At 42.1% G+C, this 21,317-nt stretch overlaps 3 protein-coding genes across 4 annotated transcripts; 2 read left to right on the top strand and 1 right to left on the bottom strand.

Moving 5' to 3' along the window:
- Positions 1-156: 156 nt before the first annotated feature.
- Positions 157-4,354, top strand: LOC118428801 (E3 ubiquitin-protein ligase NRDP1-like). The gene is made up of 6 exons (XM_035839012.1): positions 157-739; positions 1,928-2,113; positions 2,327-2,737; positions 2,977-3,246; positions 3,409-3,460; positions 3,704-4,354. Exons 2-6 carry the CDS (start codon positions 1,929-1,931, stop codon positions 3,791-3,793), a joined length of 1,008 nt encoding a protein of 335 aa, XP_035694905.1. The 5' UTR covers positions 157-739; position 1,928; the 3' UTR covers positions 3,794-4,354.
- A 1-nt stretch (position 4,355) lies between these two features.
- Positions 4,356-6,795, bottom strand: LOC118428802 (NADH dehydrogenase [ubiquinone] 1 beta subcomplex subunit 8, mitochondrial-like). Its single transcript, XM_035839013.1, has 5 exons — positions 6,650-6,795; positions 5,853-6,070; positions 5,490-5,557; positions 5,162-5,252; positions 4,356-4,803 (listed from the first exon to the last, which is right to left on the bottom strand). Exons 1-5 carry the CDS (start codon positions 6,732-6,734, stop codon positions 4,699-4,701), a joined length of 567 nt encoding a protein of 188 aa, XP_035694906.1. The 5' UTR covers positions 6,735-6,795; the 3' UTR covers positions 4,356-4,698.
- Positions 6,796-6,955: 160 nt separating this feature from the next.
- LOC118428800 (LARGE xylosyl- and glucuronyltransferase 2-like) lies at positions 6,956-19,867 on the top strand. 2 transcript variants are annotated; one of them, XM_035839010.1, is made up of 18 exons: positions 6,956-7,168; positions 12,772-12,940; positions 13,199-13,255; positions 13,446-13,523; positions 13,692-13,759; positions 13,933-13,984; positions 14,140-14,245; positions 14,553-14,683; positions 15,040-15,194; positions 15,321-15,396; positions 15,917-15,963; positions 16,219-16,293; positions 16,562-16,643; positions 16,883-16,958; positions 17,285-17,402; positions 17,907-17,996; positions 18,208-18,289; positions 18,717-19,867. In XM_035839010.1, the coding sequence occupies exons 1-18, from the start codon at positions 7,026-7,028 to the stop codon at positions 18,819-18,821; spliced, it is 1,710 nt and encodes a 569-aa protein (XP_035694903.1). In that variant the 5' UTR covers positions 6,956-7,025; the 3' UTR covers positions 18,822-19,867. The 2 variants fall into 2 exon arrangements, with proteins under 2 accessions (XP_035694903.1, XP_035694904.1); XM_035839011.1 differs by having other exon boundaries at positions 14,556-14,683.
- Positions 19,868-21,317: the final 1,450 nt, after the last annotated feature.

Consider the following 21,317-nt stretch of genomic DNA (forward strand, 5'->3'; position numbering starts at 1 on the left):
TTCTGTCGCTCAAGGGGTAACCACAGAAACTGCTGGGCAATGTGAGATTAAACGGGTAACCAAGATATCCCATAGCACGGATATTTCCTGTTCTTTCACGGGCACACATGCGCGTCACGTGTATAGAAAAGTTATGGGTTATACCAGAACACGCTACGGTTGTAACCACCGATAAACAGATATGCCGCTGATCCGTCAAATGATCGTCCCCTGTTTCTAGGGTTGCCATATTTCCAGCTAACACACGAGCCGGGTCCGTACAACCTGTTGACCTACTCGCCCCGAGTCGTGAATGGGAGTCCGATCAAATGACGCGCGTTACCTAGCGACTATTCAAACCCTATTTGTTGTCTGGCCAGTTAGGCTTTCAGATCGAGATTTTGTCAACAGTGGCGGATTTTGGGTGTCCCATACACGGGGAGGTACTCGACTCTCGGGCCGTGCAGGACTTAGTAAAAAGGCTCAGCCGAGGGTGTCGACGTCACATGTGTTTTGGGAACGTTCTGTGTTCGTCAACACGACGGAAGTTGGCCCACACCTGCCCTATGTGCCACCTGTTGGGCCCGCCCCGGCGAACTGAAGTGTACAATCACGTGGATCTTCGGCTTTCTGATTGATCAGATTCTGTTACATACTGATCCAGGAGGACTAGCACAAAGAAGTGTTCCCCACAGCCTGAGATCTCTACTATTTGAACTACTGACTTGATTCCCTGGTCTTCGCTCTGACTTCCACACAGGTAAGTGTCTGTGACTTAACGTTATACAGTTCTTAACGCACGTACTGACCCGTAGAGGGTTAGTCTGATGCCCAAATTTGTTTTATGCCAAGACTCATTAGGCACGTTCTCAAAACTGCGCTTCTTGTGTGAAAAAATGACAATCCTTTTCTAATGTTTGCTTGTTGGTGTGTGCTTGCTTTCAAGGTTAAAGTTGTTTACCCATATACATAAGGTTGAGTGTGTAACTGTAGCCTTACATTCAACAAAATGGAATGTCACTTAACACAAACGTGCGGACAATACAGAATCAGGTGTTTATCCAGTGTATGTTTTAAAAGGGGCGTTACTAAAGTAAGCAGAGGGAGAAGTCGCTGTCAACATTGTTATCGGTAAACAAAACAAATGTTTACATCAATAGTACTTTTTTATAGTACTAATATTTCTGAGCACGTTAGAATGGAAACACTTTCCTTAACTGGCCATGGGTTCCGCCTCAAACGCTTGTTCACAGTGGGGTGATAGGGCCATATATAATGTACAAACACATCAATCCTCATATATTGTTGATTAGAGACGCCATGCTGATGGCCTCTGCCACTTGAATGCCGTTTTATCGTTTAAAGACCAGGCTACTTGAAACATGAAGAAAGGTTTATTTTTCCAGTACCCGTTCACGTCCCGTTGATAAATTCTACTCTCTTGGTCTTTGTGCACGAAAGAGAATGGTTCTTTTTGAAGGACTGTCCAAAGGCATTTTTGTGGCGACCAAATTCAATCAAGATAAATATTTCAACGTGTTGTTTTGCAAAACTTTTGACGGGACAAACTACAAAGACCCGTCCTGATAGATTATATGTACATTTCAAAGTAGGACAGTTCCGTTCCTACCGACCAGAATGGGGGTGTAGAGTTGGATGGGAGTAGTGAGTTGACCAGGCTGTGGTTGAGGAAGTAGATGAGCATTTGCCCCTACATGTATGTGTTTCGTGTAGATGTATTCTTCTTATCTTATCTTATGTTCCGTTCCTACTGTCTAGGATGGGTGTAGAGTTGGATGGTAGTAGAGTTGGATGGTTGTAGAGCATGGTTGTAGAGTTGGATGGGAGTAGGGAGCTGACCAGGCTGTGGTTGAGGATTTGCCCCTTGATATGTATGTAACTTTTCGTTTAGATGTGCTCTTCTAATGTTCCGTTTCTCCCGGTCCAGGATGGGTGTAGAGTTGACCAGTGTGGTAGGAGATGTGGACGAGTCTCTCATCTGTCCCCTGTGTAACATGGTACTGCTGGACCCTGTCATGGCACACTGTCAGCACGTCTTCTGTCAGGACTGCGTGTCACGGAAACGCCTCACCTCCGCCGTCTGTCCGGTTTGCTCCACTCCATTCATAGAAAGGTAAGAACACCGTACGGTGTATGTGATAAACAGAATGAACTATTTTCTAATGTTTCTTTGTAGACGTCCTTCGCATACTGATCTGGGCCAGTGGTTTCAGCCCCTGCATCATTTTAGCGCTGCTTACACATGATACGTCTTGTCTTTGATGTCTTTGTCATCACAAGCCCGTATATGACTGTATCGTCTAACATTTGACTTTCTGCATCCCAGATTCATCCCAGCGCCACGGGAGCTACAGTCAGCCCTTCAGGCGTTACAGATGCGGTGTAATTTGGGCTGTGGAGGGACGTGTACCATAGGAGGCCTGGCTGAACACATGGAGGAGTGTCCGCTCCTGTTCTTAGACTGTCCCTACAAGTCAAGAGGATGTAAAGACATCCTACAGCGGAGAGACATGGCGGCGCATCTAGAAGACTGTAACTTTCGGTACGTGGACTGCGAGGCGTGCGGACATAGGACGCTGTTTTGTGACTTGTTCACGCACCAGAAGGCTAAGAAGTGTATGGAGCAGAAACTGAAGAGAGAAGTGGTGGACAGTGTTCGGAGGTCGCGCGGACAAGTCAGGTGCCATCGTAAGGAACTTACAGAAGACATTCACTACAGGGATCAGCAACAAAGACGGTAAGACAGGTCTCCTTTTGGTCTTTCCTTCGCGAAAGCCTCTATAAAGTTTCCATGTCTGACTGATAATATTATGCAGCACCGAGCAATGGATGACTACTAATGCTCGTGCCCAAGCCGGTGTTACTTTCACTGTATTGCTCGGTCTTTCCAATACTGCACAATACTGTTTATTCTTTGAAGAGTCAAGGAGAACTTCTACGTTTTTAAACACCTTTTCCTTCCCTGTTTGCCTGCAGGTGGTTGAAGAGTCGCGTATCCTGGTCCAGAAGCCGTGGCATCGAGCGGTCCATGTCCCAGCCGGCCGTCATGACTCTATCGGACTGGAACAGCGGTGAGGTGTTCCTAACAGCGGTGCCTCAGACGGCTCCGTCCGGCGCACGGCCAGACGCGCACCTGGCCAGGTCCGATAGCGACCTGACCACCATGACCTCCCCTGATGACAGACCACAGACAGACATGGTCATCACCAACAGTGCCCCCGTCCTGAAGTGCAGAAGATGCAATAGGTAAACTGTTCATTCGTTGTAGAGGATGTTAATAGTCAAATCATTATAACCCAAATCAGTCTGGCTGTAACGGTAGTAGAAAAAAAATCCATAAGTCACGATGAGAATACCGATTATGATGACATAAAAGACTCACTGCAGGTTGCATGGTTCGTCTTTCAGGAGATTCAGAGAAGCGAAGAACCACAGCACAGCCTGCTGCTGGCACCAAGGGGTGAGTTGAAACTTCTCTTTAAACAGCCAGCTAATTTCGACCGGCTACTCGTAGTGTCCAAGACTCACAGCAATAAATAGAAGGCGAGGTTAGCTTAGAAGTGACAATTCAGTTATGTTCTGTTGATTGTATAATCAAATTAACTTAATACAATACAATACACTGGCAATTCATGTTGTGATTTTGCTATTGTCAAGACATATGGAGCTAAAACTTATTTTTCTTGCTGCCCAACATATATAGCCTGTCGTGGAACTGTTCGGAGGAACGTGCCAAACATGTGGACGACTGGACACACAAGAGGGCTGTCTCCTGGGGTATCACATTACATAAACTCTACTGCACCAAGGGTTCAACCTGTAACATAGCATCATGTGGAAAAAACTTTTACCAAACTATAAGGTGATATAACAATGAACATGCGGGTTATACTGGTGCTATTTTGTGCAAGAGTGCATATGATATGTATTTCGGTTGTCTTTGGAGAAAGTATTTTACATTGAGGATTGGTACACTGCAGCAGTTGTTAACCTCAGAATAAAAGCCAGAAAACAAGTCGTTGGTGTATCATGCATGAACATATGCATGGACCTTATTTTATTATGTTTGAAAGTTATGTTTGATACTATTCTGTGTTTTGTAAGTGATGATGAGTTCTTTTGAGCTTTCAATGCCAAACCATGACATACCTAATGTATGATATTCACCTTCATCTATGCCTATATAGATTTATTTCTTCCGTCCTTACCAATAGATATATCTTTAAGTAATGGATGTTGCTGGAAACCTGCGCATAGCCACTACAGTTTAATGTAAAAGTGTGATGTATAACAAAGTGGCTAAGTATTAATAATGTGACTATGAAAGCATGTCAATAAATGGGTACAACTGTGACTGAAGTGAGACTGAAACTTTATTTCAATCAGACAAACATGGATAAACTATACATGTCAAGGTAGAGTAATCTGCCACTGTGCCACATACATGTTTGGTACGGAGTAGATGTTTGCACACATACGTCTTTATTCCACTTGACAAATATAGGTATCATGCACACACGTCTTTCACACAAAATATGGACAACTGAAAGAAACAAGCTGTCTATCATGGTGATATTTGAGACTAATTTTCATGACAGACTGCTCAGACACTATAGATTTACACTGGTAGTTTCATCCTCTCCATAAATGAGACATTGTACAGGTCTGTAGTATATTTCTATCTTGTGAATGTGCACATTAAGACTTGGGGAACTCGTAGTTCTTGATTTCCTCTTCTGGCGCCTTGTCGGGATCCCCTCCTTTCTCCAGATACAGGTTGTTGAATGGGTACTGCTTGGGTGCCTGGGATTGGGTGTAACACAGCATAACATCACTTTTGAAGCACCGGAGTTATGCAACAAAATTTACGTCTCAGGTAAATCTAACAGATAGTACCGTCATACTTTGGTCACCTTCAGTAGAAAAGAAAGTTCAACTACATTTGCTTTTGCTGACTCAAGTAGAAAATGACATTGGCCCCTAGGTGGCCAAAATGCAATGATGAAGAGATAATACATTGCATCAATATACCCCCCAAACACGCAAACACACATAGAGATAATAAAATGCATCCATATCCCCCCCCCCCCCCTCACAACACACAAACACACACACACACACACACAATGTATGCTCAGAAGTTTAGGGAAGTCATACTTACCACAGGTACCATATGCTTGTACATTTCTCCAAAATAAAGCATGATACCATTGAAGCCAAGGAAGCCGACGAGGGCAGCAATCATTTTTTTCCTAGAAGGATGACAAATGAAAAAGGTCTACAACAGACGTTACAGTAAGGAAAAGAATCAAGTTACAAATTTTCCAATCATTGTTCCTTTCACAATTAATAAAGACCATAAGTATCTTTGGATAGTAATAAAAATTACTTGATTTTAAGATCAAATGTCTTGTTGGCACATTTTTTGTGACAGTGCACAGTTTAACATATCTTTGAGGATTGTGATCATGAAACTGTGCAGTACTCACCAGGGCACCACATATTTCTGGCTGGGGTTGACCCTTTGCCTGGTGTATGCATCACTGTGAACATGTGGCTGAAATAACAAAATAGACTAGTTTGTCCTAACACAAACACTGACTACATTATTACAGTACATAATGCTTGAAAACGATATCATCAAAGGGATAGCACTACAATACATGTATATTCAAACAAGAGGATTGGAGTATTCCTGGTTTGAACAAGGGAATTCAAACCACCTTTAATATAGTATGTCATAATCAGATGAAGAGAAATTCTTCGATTGATGTCCGTGGTTAAAATTTTGTATATAAGATTAACAGGAAGGTTTCAGTTTGTTAGAAAATATTCTTTTAAAAAAAACTTACAACGTCTCCATAGTTCCTTCTGTGCCAGTTGTCGTCCCAGTCGACCCATGGATCCTGGGACTCCGCACCTTCCTCAGGTAACATGGGATAGTCTCCGTACCCCGTCCCGTCATCAGGGTAGGGCTGGTAGTCCTCCACCCTCATGCCGTACTTCTTAGCAGCAGCAGCCCACTCTTCTGGGGTCCTGGGGTACGGGCCTGGCATCTCATCCTTGGACACTGGTGGCATTCATCATTGTCAGTGACATACAAATACTAAGTACAATTGTGGCGTTGTTCGTGGCGTAACTAGTAGTGTTTGGGTCGGAATCTGTAACTCCCAAGTTCAATACCCGCCGTGCCTCCGACATTGTGCCTTTCCTCACTTCACCCAGATGTAAAAATGGGTACATGACTTCGGTCAGGGAGGTAAAAGAAAAGACTACCTTTAAATTCTGTCTGTACTGTGTATGTGGCTTAAATATCATAATAATATATATAAATATATATTAATTATGCAGTGCCACATTGTCCTCATCTGTCCAAAAGCATATAGGAAAAAAATAAAAACAATTCTTGCCATTTGACGCAATGAACATAAGTTATGAAGACTTAAGTAAACTTCATCCATTCTAGTAGGATAACCAGGAAAGGTCAAACAAAAATCATTAATAACCAACCAGTTGGAAAGCTGGAAAAAGTGCGATTTTTTTTACCCAAAGTTGACATCAAAGAAAAGTGGTACCCCTTGATATTTGCTACCATCTTGTACCATGATATCGTCGTATATAATCTTGAGGATGTAGTTAGTGTACTTACGACACCGTACGGAGCTGAGAAGAGCTGTTCTCCGCCACAGAAACGACCTGATGGCCGCACTGCCCAACCTCCCAACCGCCGCCATTTTGTCCTTCAACGACGAGACCCTTTAGGTGCTTACTACCAGTTGATAAATTTCCCTGTTTGAATTTTTCCACTGCAGACAAAAAACATAAGATCTTCATAACAAAAGTATAGACTAAATGTGTTACTTTGTATATAAAGTGTTATATAATTTATATTCATAGCTCACAGAAGCGAAAGCTGCCGCTGTTTACGTCTATCATCAGGTACGTTCTTGTTCGGCACTGCGATCTTGTATCCGACCTATGACCTTCAAAATGGCTACCGCGGGTTGTTGTTCTGATGATCGAAGATGACAAGCAGAAGAAAACTGGCGCGTAGGGCGCCCGTGTGCTCGCTAACGGCGATCCTTTGGATTGCATTTGGCCTCTCACTAACGTCGGTCATCGTGACTGTCCTGTACCTCCCAACGCTAAGGTCTCAGCCTGCAGAACGGTAAGCTAAACCAACATGTCGCCTGCTTGTTTACAAACATGCAAAATTATGTCGCCATTCTCACATCACAGGCTCAACCGATGGTATCTCAGACCTACAGAAAAATAGTTAACGGCAATTGAGCTGCATTTTTTTGCCAAGAACCTTTGCATGGATTGTTACATGTTTTCAGTACCCTTATAACAATATGTTGATTATTTCTGAAAAACTTCAAATTGAAGCTTTGGATACCCCCTCATACCTGAGTGTGAAATGTAAATTTTGTAACATGTGTAGCTTATTTAGCACCTCTAACTGTTTAACATATTAGACTAACACGCATGCGTATATGACGTAGCAACAGACGCCCAAGAGAGAACCTCCACAGATAAGACATCTGTGCGGAGACCTGAAGAATAAACAGCTTGAAAGTGCATACTGGCCTGGTGTCATCTTCATGGATTCCTACCTAGAGGCATAAGGACGGTCCGAGAACAGATAGGACAAGTTACATGGTGTTCAGAAGAGGGATGTCGACCCACAAACGTTGAAAAGAAACGAGGGATTTTGGCGCAGAGAGAGGTAGGACAGAGCTCCCGAATTCTTCTCTCAGCAGGCGTCTGGAATTTGAGAAGCCCAGAGAGGTAGGACAGAGTTCCTGTTGTGTTTACTAGTACAGGCCCCTAGATTCCAAACAAGCTCCAGAAGAGTCAGAGCCACCTGGAGAGCAGGGCAAGAAAGGTCCACAGCGTTGCTTAGAGACCAGGGCAAAGGTCGACAGCACATCCATCAAGTCCATATTCTGGACAAGTCCTAGTAAACAGAGCCTAAAAAACATGGCGGAAGGTAGTTTAAGACAGCCAGCCTGTCTAGATATTAATGCAAGGAATCTTAACGTTGAGTGGAAGAAATGGAAGGAGGATGCACTACTGTACATTGACCTGACTGTGTCAGATGATGCCAAGAAACGCAGAAAAACGTTGCAGTATCTTATGGGTGACCAGGCACGTAAAGTCCATGATACCTTGACCATCCAAAAAGCAAATAATGATGGGAACATGGTGGCGGTTGCCAAAGAAGAACAAACCGTCGAACAGATTGTAGAAGCATTCGACAAATACTGCAACCCGAAACAAAACGAAACCATTGAAAGGTACAAGTTCTTCACCAGAGCACAGCAAGCGGGTGAGACGTTTGATACCTACGCAACTCATCTCCGAAACCTAGCAACAGATTGCGGACTTGGAGCACTCGAGGAGTCACTGATCCGAGACAGGATCATTTGTGGAATCAACGATGCCAAGGTAAGGGAGAGGCTACTGCGTGAGAAAGACTTGACCCTTGACAAATGTGAGGAGATATGCCGTGCATCAGAGATCTCCATGCAAAATATGAGGATGATAGGGCCAACAGCCGTACATGCTGTCCAACAGAGAACACAGGCAACACCCCAGAAGCCTATGACCAACTGTAGGTACTGTGGAAAGAGACACCGACAGCAGAAAGAGGCTTGCCCAGCGTATGGCAAACAGTGCTTGAAATGTAAGGGCCAAAATCACTTCGCAAAGGTGTGCAGGAGTGCCGACAAGAGACCTCGACAGGTTGGGAAGGCACCAGCTCATGCCCAGAGGACAAAAGTCCACGCTCTGGAAGAAGATGACTACGTGATGACCATCACAGATGCAAGACTACGCACCGAGAACACGTTCAGTATGTCCAACCCAAAGTATGCAAAGCAAGTGCATGCCAAGATGAAGTTAGAAGGACGCATGGTCAACTTTCAGCTTGACCTTGGAGCCACATGTAACGTGATGCCGAAACAGACCTTGCTCAGAAACAAGATACAGTACAAGACAAATGGAGCACGAAGAGTGTTGAAGATGTACAATAACTCAGAAATAGTGTCAGAAGGAGAGACTGACCTGAAGATGATCAACCCCAAGACTGGGAAGAGGTATGTGGTGAACTTTGTGGTCATTGACTCAGACAGTATGCCGTTGCTTGGAGCGAACGCCATACAGCAGATTGAAGTAGTGACTGTTCATTACGATAGAATCCTAGCGATCCGTGGTAGCATACCCAGGGATAAGATAAGTACTGTCAACAGGCCGTTGACAAGGGAGAGTCTGATCCAGGAATACAAAGATGTGTTCACCGGGTTAGGAAAGCTGCCAGGAGAATGCCATCTAGAAACAGATGACAGCATCACACCTGTCGTACATCCACCGAGAAGAGTGCCAGTTGCAGTGAAGGAGCAACTGAAAGAAACACTGGATAGGATGACAAAGGAGGGTGTCATAGAACCAGTAGAGGTTCCTACACCATGGGTGTCAAGTCTAGTCACAGTGAAGAAGCCATCTGGGAAGCTGAGGATATGCATTGATCCCAGAGACTTGAACAACGCCCTGAAGAGAAGCCATTACCCAGCGCCGACGATTGAAGACATAGTACCTGAACTGACAAATGCCAAAGTGTTCAGTGTGCTGGATGCGAAGAATGGGTATTGGCAGGTGGTGCTGGATGAAGAAAGCTCAGCACTCACGACGTTCAAAACACCGAGTGGCCGGTATAAATGGAAACGCCTACCATTTGGCCTGAAATCTAGTCCGGAAGAATTCCAGCGACGGTTAGACCAGGCTCTAGAATGTCTTCATGGAGTTAAGCCCGTCGTGGACGACATATTGGTTTGGGGTGAAGGTGAAACCATGGAGGAAGCCACCCTAGATCATGACAAGAACTTGAGAGGTCTCATGCAGAGGTGCAGAGAAAGAGGTCTGAAACTGAATGCAGAAAAGGTTCAGCTGAGAAAGCATGAAGTACCTTTTCACGGTCATCTCATCACTAGCGAAGGGTTGAAGCTAGACCCAGGCAAAGTGAAAGCAGTGAGGGAGATGCCAAAGCCAGAAGATGCACAAGCAGTGCAGAGGCTGATAGGTTTCGTGACCTACCTCAGCAAGTTTCTACCACAACTGAGCGACGTGTGTGAGCCACTGAGGAAGCTGACCCTGAAGGACAGCGAGTGGTCGTGGCTGGACACACACGACAGGGCCCTGGAGAAGATAAAAGAGATGGTATCCACGGCACCTGTGTTAGCATTCTACGACAAGACGCAAGAGTTGACACTGCAGACAGATGCCTCGAGCACAGGACTTGGAGCAGCTCTCACTCAGAACGGACAGCCGATAGCATACGCCAGCCGTGCGCTGACCGACACGGAAACGAGGTATGCCCAAATTGAGAAAGAGATGCTGAGTGTCACCTACGGATTGGAGAAGTTCCATCAATACACGTATGGCAGGAAAGTAAATGTGCAAACAGATCACAAGCCGCTCGAGATGATCGTGCTGAAGCCACTGCACGTAGCTCCCAAGCGCCTCCAGCGTATGATGATGCGTCTACAGCAGTATGACGTGACGGTAGCATACAAACCTGGAAAGGAAATGTATCTGGCAGACACACTGAGTCGAGCCTACCTACCGATCGAAGGGAAGAGAAGCGTAGCAGAGATGGAAGCTGAGCAAGTCAACACGATCAGCGACTCCATCTCAGCACCAGCACTAGAAGAGATCCGTGAGCACACAAGCAGAGACCCAGAGATGAAGATACTGATGATGAACATCAGAAACGGGTTTCCAGAGAAAAGTAACATGCCTAAGAATCTGATGCCGTACTACCACGTGCGTGATGAACTCAGCACACAGGATGGACTGGTACTGAGGGGAAACCGTGCCACCATACCGAAGTCCCTTAGGAGACAGATGCTGACACGAATACATGCCTCGCACATGGGTACAGAAGCATGTTTGAGATATGCAAAGGAATGCATATACTGGCCAGGCATGAATGCGGAAGTCACAGACTATGTGACGAAATGTGACGTGTGCCAAACAGTCGGAACCAGACAGCAGAAGGAAACTCTGGTACCACATCCAGTTCCAATGCGACCATGGGAGAAAGTGGGCATAGACATGTTCAACTTCCATGGAAGAGAGTACCTGATCACAGTGGATTATTTCTCAAACTTCTTTGAGATCGACAACTGTGAAGAAACTTCAAGATCGGCCACCATCATAAAGAAGCTCAAGATGCAGTTCGCCAGACATGGCATCCCGGACATTGTCATGAGTGACAACGGACCTCAGTTTGCGTCCGCCGAGTTCGCGACATTTGCCAAAGAGTGGAAATTCCAACACATAACATCATCCCCAGGATATCCACAAAGTAATGGAAAAGCAGAGAATGCAGTGAAAACAGCAAAGAGGATGATGGAGAAGGCGCAGATGGCAAAGATGGATCCACACTTGGCCTTGCTGGACATAAGAAACACGCCGACACAAGGTGTCAACAGCAGTCCAGTGCAGAGGTTGTTTGGTAGGAGAACAAGAACAACCATACCGATGACCAACGAGCTACTCACACCAGAGGTGCAGAAAGATGTCCCAAAGAAACTCAGAAACGAGAAAGAAAAACAACGCCGCTACTGCAATAGGCAGGCGCGAGATCTGCCAAGGTTGAGCATCGGAGACGTTGTGCGATGTCAGCCACATGGAACCAATACTAATCGTTGGAAGAAAGGCACAGTGGTAGCAGAAGTAGGGAACCGATCATTTGAAGTAGAAACCGAAGATGGAGGGGTGTACCGCAGAAACAGACGTCATCTGCGGAAGACACCGGAAACCCCACCTGCAACAGTGGGAACAGACGACGTTGACCAAGGAGATGCTCCAGAACCAACGGTCAACGACGAACCAACAACAACTGCTGCGCAAACAACAACGAGCGCTGAGCAGACCATGATGACCAGATCTGGAAGGATTGTGCGACCACCAGCACATCTGAAGGACTTCGTAAAGTAATGCATGTATGAGAAGACAGACATATTATAGATTTAGAGCAAGCATGTTAACTTACTAATACCCACGAGGAACCCATGGACCATGTCAAGAACAGAAAGGACTTTAGATTGCAAAGGACATGTGATCAAGAACAAAGAAAGACTATAAGATATGAGACAAAACATCATAGCATTGTGTAAAAGAAGTAATCTTGGAAAAGGGGATGTAACATGTGTAGCTTATTTAGCACCTCTAACTGTTTAACATATTAGACTAACACGCATGCGTATATGACGTAGCAACAGACGCCCAAGAGAGAACCTCCACAGATAAGACATCTGTGCGGAGACCTGAAGAATAAACAGCTTGAAAGTGCATACTGGCCTGGTGTCATCTTCATGGATTCCTACCTAGAGGCATAAGGACGGTCCGAGAACAGATAGGACAAGTTACAAATTTGAGCCAATAAAAACACACATTATGTAAACTTTGAGCTTCTCACATTTATAGAAGGAATGCTGCATCACCACATCAAGCTTGTTTCACTACATTCTGCTGCAGAAACTGGAAAATTAAGGTTTGCTATATGCTAGTGGTTAAAACTGAAAGGGTGGCCAAGGTTCTGGTGTTTGTGTGATTTAGGTGGAGGCAGTTTCATCACGATCAAGATAGGAATGAATTTCAACAATGAATGTTTGTATCAATAAACTTACCTTTGAGGAGAAATATTCCGCGATGTGATTAACATGTAAGGGAGTCTGAATAAAATGTTCTGTATTCCACATTCAGAAAGAAGCAGGAATTAAAGCCTGATGTTGTGGAGGACTGGGATGGTAACGTCCTGCTGGACCAGATGACTGACCAGACCCACATCAGTGTGGGCGGCTGGTGGGTCCCGCATGTCCGCTGGGAGGAGGAGGTCAGCTGTACTGTAGGGGGCCGCAGCTTGTGCCAAAAGGTGAGAGTTGATGCCACAAAAAAGTAAATTGCAATTTTTCCATCAGTTTGTGGTCACTGATACCTTATAACTGCATTCTTATAATTACTACTAAAGTTGTTAACACCAGGAGATGGTCATTCATCGTCATTCTCAATGCATGTATAAATTGTGCTTAATGACATGATGGATATCAGTTAACACATGGTTTATGAAAATTACATGCACAAAATGTATTTGCACTGTGAGCAATTTCAATATTTTCATTTTTACCATCAGGTTCTGAGTGTGATGTGTAAGGCAGACAGTGTGAGGGCAGTGTACCAGTATCTTCCAGTAAGTACCCTTAAGTTAACCTTACCTAAGTTCAAGTTTGCTGCTTCAAAAAGAATTTTTATTTTTCTATTTACTATAAGTGTTTTCCTGAATGTTGCAAAAGCTTTGTATACCTTAATGCAGAGCAATTTGAGAATTTGTAAGTCACTGTTTCTGCATAAGGATTGACACCGATCTCCTGTTTTCTCAGATTAGACCTGATACAGACATCAAGACTATTTACTTCTCAGCGCGAAGTGCAGCCGTAGATCTACAATCTGTGGACTCGGTAAGGACACATACCTATCCTATGTCTTGATTTTGTTTAATGAACATCTTAAGAGCATTAGTAGAGACCTCCACCTATATGAGTTGATGATATGATTTGCCGCAGCTGACTTCGTTGGAAGCTATTTTGATTTGTATTTACCATTTTATGACTAATCACCCCTTGTAGGTGCATGATGCTGACTACAGTGCAATAGCTATGGTGAAGTTTGATGATGGAAGTCATCAGACCCTGAGGTAATGTGGGTTTTCACATTAAAAGTGAACAAATTCATTTTGAATTCTTGGTATAGTCTGTGTAACTTAACTCATACTATCCGGTGTGTTAGAGATCTCTTTGCACATTAAGGAGTCTGGAATGAATGACTGAGATGTTCTCTCAGTCTGATACTTTGATTTGTTACTTTCAGGTTAGATTTTCCCAGTGGAAGTCACCCATTTATTGCAGCTGAAAATGATATGGTAAGAAGTCTTCACATTTCTTTACCATATGCAAAGTTCAACTTCATCTGAGTGTGCTTTTGGGCAACGGTTGGCAACATGTTTTTATTTGTGAATTACTAGTATTGTTGCAAAGGAGTTTTTTTGCGTGATCTTTGCCCCGTTTGGTTTTACAGGGTGTACCAAATAATCAGAAGGTGGTGAGTGTGCTGGTCATGCTGTTCTGCCATGGCTACATGGGGCTGGTCAAGTTCACTGATATCATTCTCAAGCCTGTTGGAGGTAAGGAGTATTTGAGGCATGATCACAGCAATATACTATAATTCTTCAAAACTGTAGTTGTCTGATGGTCACTTTCTAAAGTAGGTTCAACTAGAAGTCAAAGTGTATTAGGATCAATTTTCTGAAGATGTCCAAATCCAAAGTTCTATTGGTCTTCAGGTCAGTGCAAAAACTTTCTCCCATTTTATTACAAGAAAGGAGTAAAGCTAGCATTTCTTTTCACTTGGAAGAAAATTACCCTTTATTGTACGTAAAATGTACTCACAAAGATCTTTTACTTACTGTCTAATGCCTATGATATTTTTAGCAGCAGGAGGAATGATTGCCACAGAGCGGGGGGACATTGTTTCTTCCTGTCCACCAGCTTTGCTGTCCCCCGTGTCAGCCACCAAACCCACCTTCCACTACGAGCACATCTTCAATGCAACATTCACTGAGGTTTGTTTACCCAGCACTTCTTGATGTACAAATGTCATGTGTAAAAATCTTTTAGGTGTCTCTGTTGTCAGCTAGGTAGTGTAATACAATAAGTCCAGTTATTACAATATAATATTCAAAGAAAAATAGTACATTTATCTGAGAACAAATGGAGGAAATTTCAGCAACAGATTGCTCATTGACACAAGGGACAATTTGAATGTGTTAAACATTATCTCTGCTGGGGTAGCTTTTTTGTGCCAAATTTGTGTTGGTTCTGAAGATATGCAGGATGTAACTAGCTGTTAATGTCTATTTGTGCAATGTGCCCTATAATGAACTGAAAGTAAATGGCTTGAATGTGGTGCTATTTTCAGTACAAAGAGGACACAGTGACCCTAGTGACCCAGGTGTCCATGGACCGGATCGCCATGTTAGACCGGATCATCAGACACTGGGACGGGCCCATGGCAGTGGCTCTGTATGTACCAACAACCTCGCAGAAACCTGACACTAACCACGACTGGAAGAGGTAGGGAAATCATAGAAATATACACAATCATGTATTTGTGGTTTGCATCAAAGTTCTTTCCCCAGTTTCTGACAGATTGGATGTTGCAGATGTTTACTGACTTATTTGTGAACTTTGCTGTCACAGATATTACATCAACAAGAAGTTGAGACATCCCAAGTTCCGAACATTCTGTAGTGTTCTGGCTGTGTATGCAAATGTGGTGAGTACACAAATCCATCTGGGTAATATTCTCATAATGAATAATTCATACAGACCGTCACTTATAATCTACCAAGCTGGGACACAAAAAAATGAATGTTTTTTTTTTCATATCAGTGTGGTATTCCCTCAAAACTACATCAATGTATACATGGTGTAATTTCTAAGATGGGATTTTATTGTTTTTACCTCACCTCACCTCACCTCACCTCACCTCGCCGGTCCCATAGCCTCACCGGCCGTAGGGGAGGCACTTCCATCAGCATAAGTTTTCCACCTTTGTCTGTCCTCAGCCAAGGTTGCCAGATGGTGGACTGTTTGTCCCGACCATTCTTTCAAATTACTAGTCCAAGTTTGTCATGGACGTCCCCTAGGTCTTGCACCCTCCGCCCTTCTTACATAGTCTGAATTGGTTGAAGTATACCTGGTTGTGTGTTAACAAGTAACAGCTCAAACTTGAAGCTAGTGGGACATCCTTAACCTTTATTATCAGGTAGTAAAGAAAGCTTCATTTGTTTCAGGTTAATGATGAGTATCCCATCAACTATCTCAGAAATCTGGCTCTACGGTAAGTTCTTGTTTTCTCTAATATTATTTAAACGGGTAGCCCTGGCTGTATGTAAACAGCTGAACAAATAAATGAATAAGAAATAAAATATTATTCCATATGTGCAATTGTGCAATAGCTAGCATCATCAAATTGTGTTTATTAATTGCAACAATCTAATTGTTGATATTAAAAAGTTGAATTTCAATGACAGTTCAGTCATATGTTGATAGTGAGCTATAATGCTCTACTTCAGAGTCACTTTGTTTCTTTCAGAATGGTGAAAAGCAAATATGTCTTCCTGTTGGATGCTGACTTCATCCCATCTCCAAACTTCCAAGATAATTTCAGGTACTGGTAAATCATGCTGAAATCAGTCTTTTCATGCAGACAATTTTACTTAAATTGTTAAAAATAAAAGAGATACCGTCGGCTGAAAATTTACTCTGCTTTTGCCACTGTATGTAAATTTCAGTCTCTTACTGTTGTAACATATACATTTTGTATCATATTTATTTATCTAGTATTTTCCATTACTGCTGTAGGGAATGTACAATGTTCATGTAGTATGCTTCTAACCCTTGTTACTGTGGATAACATACTTTTGTGTCTACCCCAGGGTACTGATAAATGACCAGTCAGATCCAACGGACAGAACTGCCTACGTGGTTCCTGCGTTCGAGTTCTTAGAAGAACAAGAGGTGAAAATTGTCTTGAAAAAGAAGAAAGATCTTAGTGCCATAGTTTACTGGGGCTCCTGTGCTCCCTCTCTTACAAGTTCCTTCAATAAACTATAAGGGGTACCACCTAGGCTAAGATTTTTGTGGCTCATGACTTATTTGTGAATTTTTCTTTCCCCAATGCATGCATGTAGCAAGTATGTTTGTTTTGAGTATCCCTGTCATATCAAGGGTTTGATAAGAATTTGTTCTTATTTCAGGACCAACCTCCCCCTCAGGACAAGGAGGCTCTCAAACAACAGATCTTTGCTGATGATGCCAACATTTTACCCTTCAATATCCTTTCAGTTTACTACAAGCTCTCCAGATGTAGTAAATATGAACTACTGATGAGAATGTGCTGATATGCTATTGTCCTTGAGTATGACATGCAAGAGGAAGAAATACGTAGATAAGAAGACGTAAAGAAGCTACTGTAAACAGTTCCCAGTAGTTTTATGTCAATAGTTTTAATTGTAACCTCTTTATCGCAAACCCAAAAACCATCATAAAAAATGTTGTTCTGTCATTAACCCAATTACTTATTCGTCAAAGTGTTTTCTCTATAGCAACATTGATATACTGATACATGTATCAGGACAGTATTCCTTGACAGTGTGTATGGTCTGTTGAGTCCCCCGAGTCCCACCGACCAACCGACTACCAGCGCTGGTATGCTGAAGAACAGGTGTACCCTGTCTCCACCTACCAGGACAAGTTTGAACCCTACCTGGTACTCAGGTGAGATGGGAGAACTTGTTTGTCCACATTTTTGCATTAGCACATTGGAAGATTAAGCTGAGAACTATTAAATGCTACTGTGACAGTACATATTAACAACTGTTCAGGAAACATGTTAGTACAGAATGCAAAAGAATTCAAAGAACCTTATCCAATTACCTGTTTGTAGACTATAACCCCAGTCCAAGTATTCAAAGTACAGAGTACAGAGGTTATATACATGTACTATTCTCTGTGTTTCATGTGGTTCGGATTTATACCTTTTTGTAGAGAATCTTTCTCTGCATCTTAACATGGCATGTAGTTCATTTGCATATCTTAGAAAGGAAAAGTAAACCTCAGCACTATGTGGTCATTAATTAGGTTATACCTGAGGTAAAGTGGTTCTTTCCACCCAGTAAAGGTCCAAGCCGCCATATTGAAATAAAAGCTCTTGAGTTGTACTATCTCTGAGTGGCCCTGGTGCTTTCCTTTTTTGCTAACTGATGTCCCCCCTGCCTACAGGATGTCTCCCAGTCTTCCACTATACGATGAGCGGTTCTCAGGTTATGGGATGAACAAAGTCACCCACACCATGGAGCTGCTAGCTGCTGGGTGAGACACTAATATAAAGAATTGAAGCAAACCATGTATAGGTCATGTCAGAAATTGCACTGACGCTTAACATGGCCACAATTGACAGTACTATTTGATATGCCAGAATAGACAATAAGTTGTTTTTTTATAGACAGCATACTAGTTGACAGTTAAATGCATTTAAACATTATATTGTTTTTCAAAGTGTGCCTCCTTTTTCTTCCCAAAGGTACCAGTTCCTTGTTCTTCCTAACGTGTGGGCCATCCATGTACCTCATCGATCAACATCCTCCAACATACAGTTTCTACAGGTACATGTACAGGCTGGTGTATCATGTCTTTTGACTTTGACATATGACACACTTAAAGTTGCACATGCCAGAATCTGGCGCACCAGAATCTATTAACCTTGAGGATCAAACTGTGCCTTTTTCCTCAGTAGTTTCCATCATTGTCCAGTGGCATACAGATATGTCTAAAAGCAAAAACTTTAGTACATATGTACATATACTACACAAATACCATGAGATTGATTCTGAGCAGAGATTGAAGTGCCTCCATATCTGTGTTAATTACATGTTACTTGCTTAGACTACATGGCATTCTGTGCTATCATAAAATTTGGTTTTATAGATGAATTTGCACAAATGTTCAGCTATGCTGTTTGATTTGTTGACTTCATTTAGGTTCACAATTAACTTGACATTTCAGTTTTACACATCTTTTTTTCTCTTCCAGAAACCTCTCCAGCGTCTCCACAACAGGGCAACTAGGTTTGAGTTTGTTGCTGACATCATGAGAAAATACCAGGTTGGCCCCTGCAGTACTAAACCCAAGAGATAGGAGGAGTCTGTGTGCAGCCATCGCCATCAAGAACTTTTATCTCTCGTCTATGTATATAAAAACTCAATCTAAAACTTTTATTTAATATTTGGCCTTGATATTTAGGACTTTCTGGTCAGGAGATAATGTTAGTTGAAAGATGTGATAACATAGTCAGCAATCCAAAATTGATTAATACACTCCAGAAACAGCATATAGATATTCTGTGTTCTCTATGTTGTGCCAACAAGTATTATCATTTGCTTAAGGAAAAGAAAGTATTACCTTGTATGATGAAAACGGGTTGCAAGAATAAGTGAGTAAGTAATATTATTTAATCTATATGATTAGATTTTCTATCTAGTCTTTATAATTAGATTCAAAGCTCAATGTTGCAAGTATAGTTTTAAATTTCATCTATTTTCCTATGATGTAATTTAGCATACTTTTATTTTTGTATCTTTGTTTACAAAGTCCAGCCAAGATTTTTGTATCTACTATACTTCACTTTATAAGTGGATAGAAGAAGTAAGTTTTTTTAGCTTATTATGAGCAATTACTGTATATATAATCTATTAGTGTTATACACAATAGTACAGTAGATGTGCTTAACTCATGGCATGAACTTTATAACTATTTATATGTCACTCTACATTCTTTGATTCATATTCCTTAAATCATTAGTAAAATTAAAAGCAATATAGAATGACAGTTCCAAGATTGCCTTATGTGTGAAGCAATCAAAGCTGATATGTTTGATAGATAATTGAAAGATAATTGATATACCAAAAGTGCTCGTCCTACAGATCTGCTTAGTTATAGATGATTCAGAGTTTTGTCCCACCAACATGTCCAAAGTCGATGTGTGAAAAAGTACTTTTCCACAGTCAAGGCCCCACGACACCATACTTCTGTGTAGAGCCATGTGTCCTGTACTGTAATAGAACACAGAGTGTTATATGTATTATGTACAGATGCACTAAATACAAATTATTAGATGTGTAAAGACGTGTTGCATTGATGTTGCATGAATTAAAAGATGAAAATAAATTGAATAGTATTCCTTACTCCTGTCCCTTTTCCGTAATGCATACTGTAAATGCAGAAATGTTCGCGGTGGATTAATGTTCGCGGCGGCCAATTCATCACGAATTTAAAACCACCACGAACATTTTTCCATAACAGTCAGAGACTACATGCATGGTGCTACCGCGAAATTAAAACCACCGCGAAAAGTCGATTTTCCCGCTACCGCGAAATTAAGTCCCCGCGAACTTAAAAGCATTTACAGTAGTTTGTGGTTAGGGCATCTCTGAAAATCATATTGCATGTATCCCTTACAGAGCAATGTCTTGCTTACTAGTATCAATCAGGGACATGCATTTTCTACAACTTCTTGCATATGTATGTATCACATACTTTAGTTATATGGCTTCAAATAGCAGGTGTTCCTTAAACCTTAAATATAGCTGCAAGAGTGCTGAAAACATGAGCCTAAAGTCTGGCTCCAGACAAGATAGAAATTCAATATTATCAGCACTGGTGAGAACAAATTATCTATGCCTCTATGCCAATAAACAGTAACACAATAATAATCCTCACAAGTGTTGTTTCAATATTTAATGGTACATGTACAACTGCTGGTAAGAGCATTGTCAGTATTAACACTTGGACAAACAAGCATAGAAGTGTTACAAAAGAGCAAAACTTGTGAAGGAATTCTCTTCAGGTAACAAAGTTGAGGACACAAACATTTCTATGTCCACTCAAGACCAGCTTGACACGCCCTTGATTCTGTCATGAATGTGGTTGGGTGAGCTGATCACACCTTGGGTCATGCATGTATATGTATGTTCCAAGATGGTCTAGATAAAAGTCTTTCCTCTCTGCAAGCTGAAAAAAGAATACTTGCGTAGGCATCAAAGACAATGGGGATTTATCTTTAGTATTTATGACATATTCTTGCATGTCAGAAACTGTGGGCCCAAGAACACATGGAACTGCCCTTAATCAGCTTTTCTTTCCTTAGGAAATCTCGAGAGGGGAAGACAATTTTTCCAGCCTTCTTCCTCCATGTTTTTTGTTGTGCAAAAATGGAATAGGCCATCTAACAACAACAAAAACTACCAAATACCGAAGAAAACTGGGATGAACCAAATGTGTCAGGGATGCAGAGTTCTTCAGTACCTGAAATGCTAATCCCAACACTCTCTTCAATAACAACACCATGACATCAAAAGGCTCCATAAAAGGAGACATTTTTGCAGTAGGGACAAAATAGACCATTTGTGGCAGTTTCAAGTTTGTGGTTGAAACTCCCATATAGGGTTTTACTGTAAAAGGGGAAATGTTTGCAATGCTTTTTAAACCACCCGGAATTTCCCCTTTTACAGTAATACATTATACGAAACAACGTGACTCTACAATTGCATTGGGTGAAGCTTCGAAGGCTCTTTCCATCTAGGTTTCAAACAATAGTTTGGAGACTTGCTCATAAGTCAGTATGTTTAAGTGTTA

Source organism: Branchiostoma floridae, chromosome 13, assembly GCF_000003815.2.
Source record: "Branchiostoma floridae strain S238N-H82 chromosome 13, Bfl_VNyyK, whole genome shotgun sequence".
Lineage (NCBI taxonomy): Eukaryota > Metazoa > Chordata > Leptocardii > Amphioxiformes > Branchiostomatidae > Branchiostoma > Branchiostoma floridae.

What these genes read in the sequence shown, in the direction of transcription:
- LOC118428801 (XM_035839012.1), top strand. Translation starts at nt 1,929, where the DNA reads ATGGGTGTAGAGTTGACCAGTGTGGTAGGAGATGTGGACGAGTCTCTC. An exon ending in TCCACTCCATTCATAGAAAG is followed by an intron (nt 2,114 to 2,326) that starts GTAAGAACACCG and finishes TCTGCATCCCAG; the next exon opens with ATTCATCCCAGCGCCACGGG. An exon ending in CCTGCTGCTGGCACCAAGGG is followed by an intron (nt 3,461 to 3,703) that starts GTGAGTTGAAAC and finishes CAACATATATAG; the next exon opens with CCTGTCGTGGAACTGTTCGG.
- LOC118428802 (XM_035839013.1), bottom strand. Translation starts at nt 6,734, where the DNA reads ATGGCGGCGGTTGGGAGGTTGGGCAGTGCGGCCATCAGGTCGTTTCTG. An exon ending in TCTCAGCTCCGTACGGTGTC is followed by an intron (nt 6,071 to 6,649) that starts GTAAGTACACTA and finishes GAATGCCACCAG; the next exon opens with TGTCCAAGGATGAGATGCCA. An exon ending in GAAGGAACTATGGAGACGTT is followed by an intron (nt 5,558 to 5,852) that starts GTAAGTTTTTTT and finishes TTGTTATTTCAG; the next exon opens with CCACATGTTCACAGTGATGC.
- LOC118428800 (XM_035839010.1), top strand. Translation starts at nt 7,026, where the DNA reads ATGACAAGCAGAAGAAAACTGGCGCGTAGGGCGCCCGTGTGCTCGCTA. An exon ending in TCAATGCAACATTCACTGAG is followed by an intron (nt 14,684 to 15,039) that starts GTTTGTTTACCC and finishes TGCTATTTTCAG; the next exon opens with TACAAAGAGGACACAGTGAC. An exon ending in CCAACATACAGTTTCTACAG is followed by an intron (nt 18,290 to 18,716) that starts GTACATGTACAG and finishes TTTCTCTTCCAG; the next exon opens with AAACCTCTCCAGCGTCTCCA.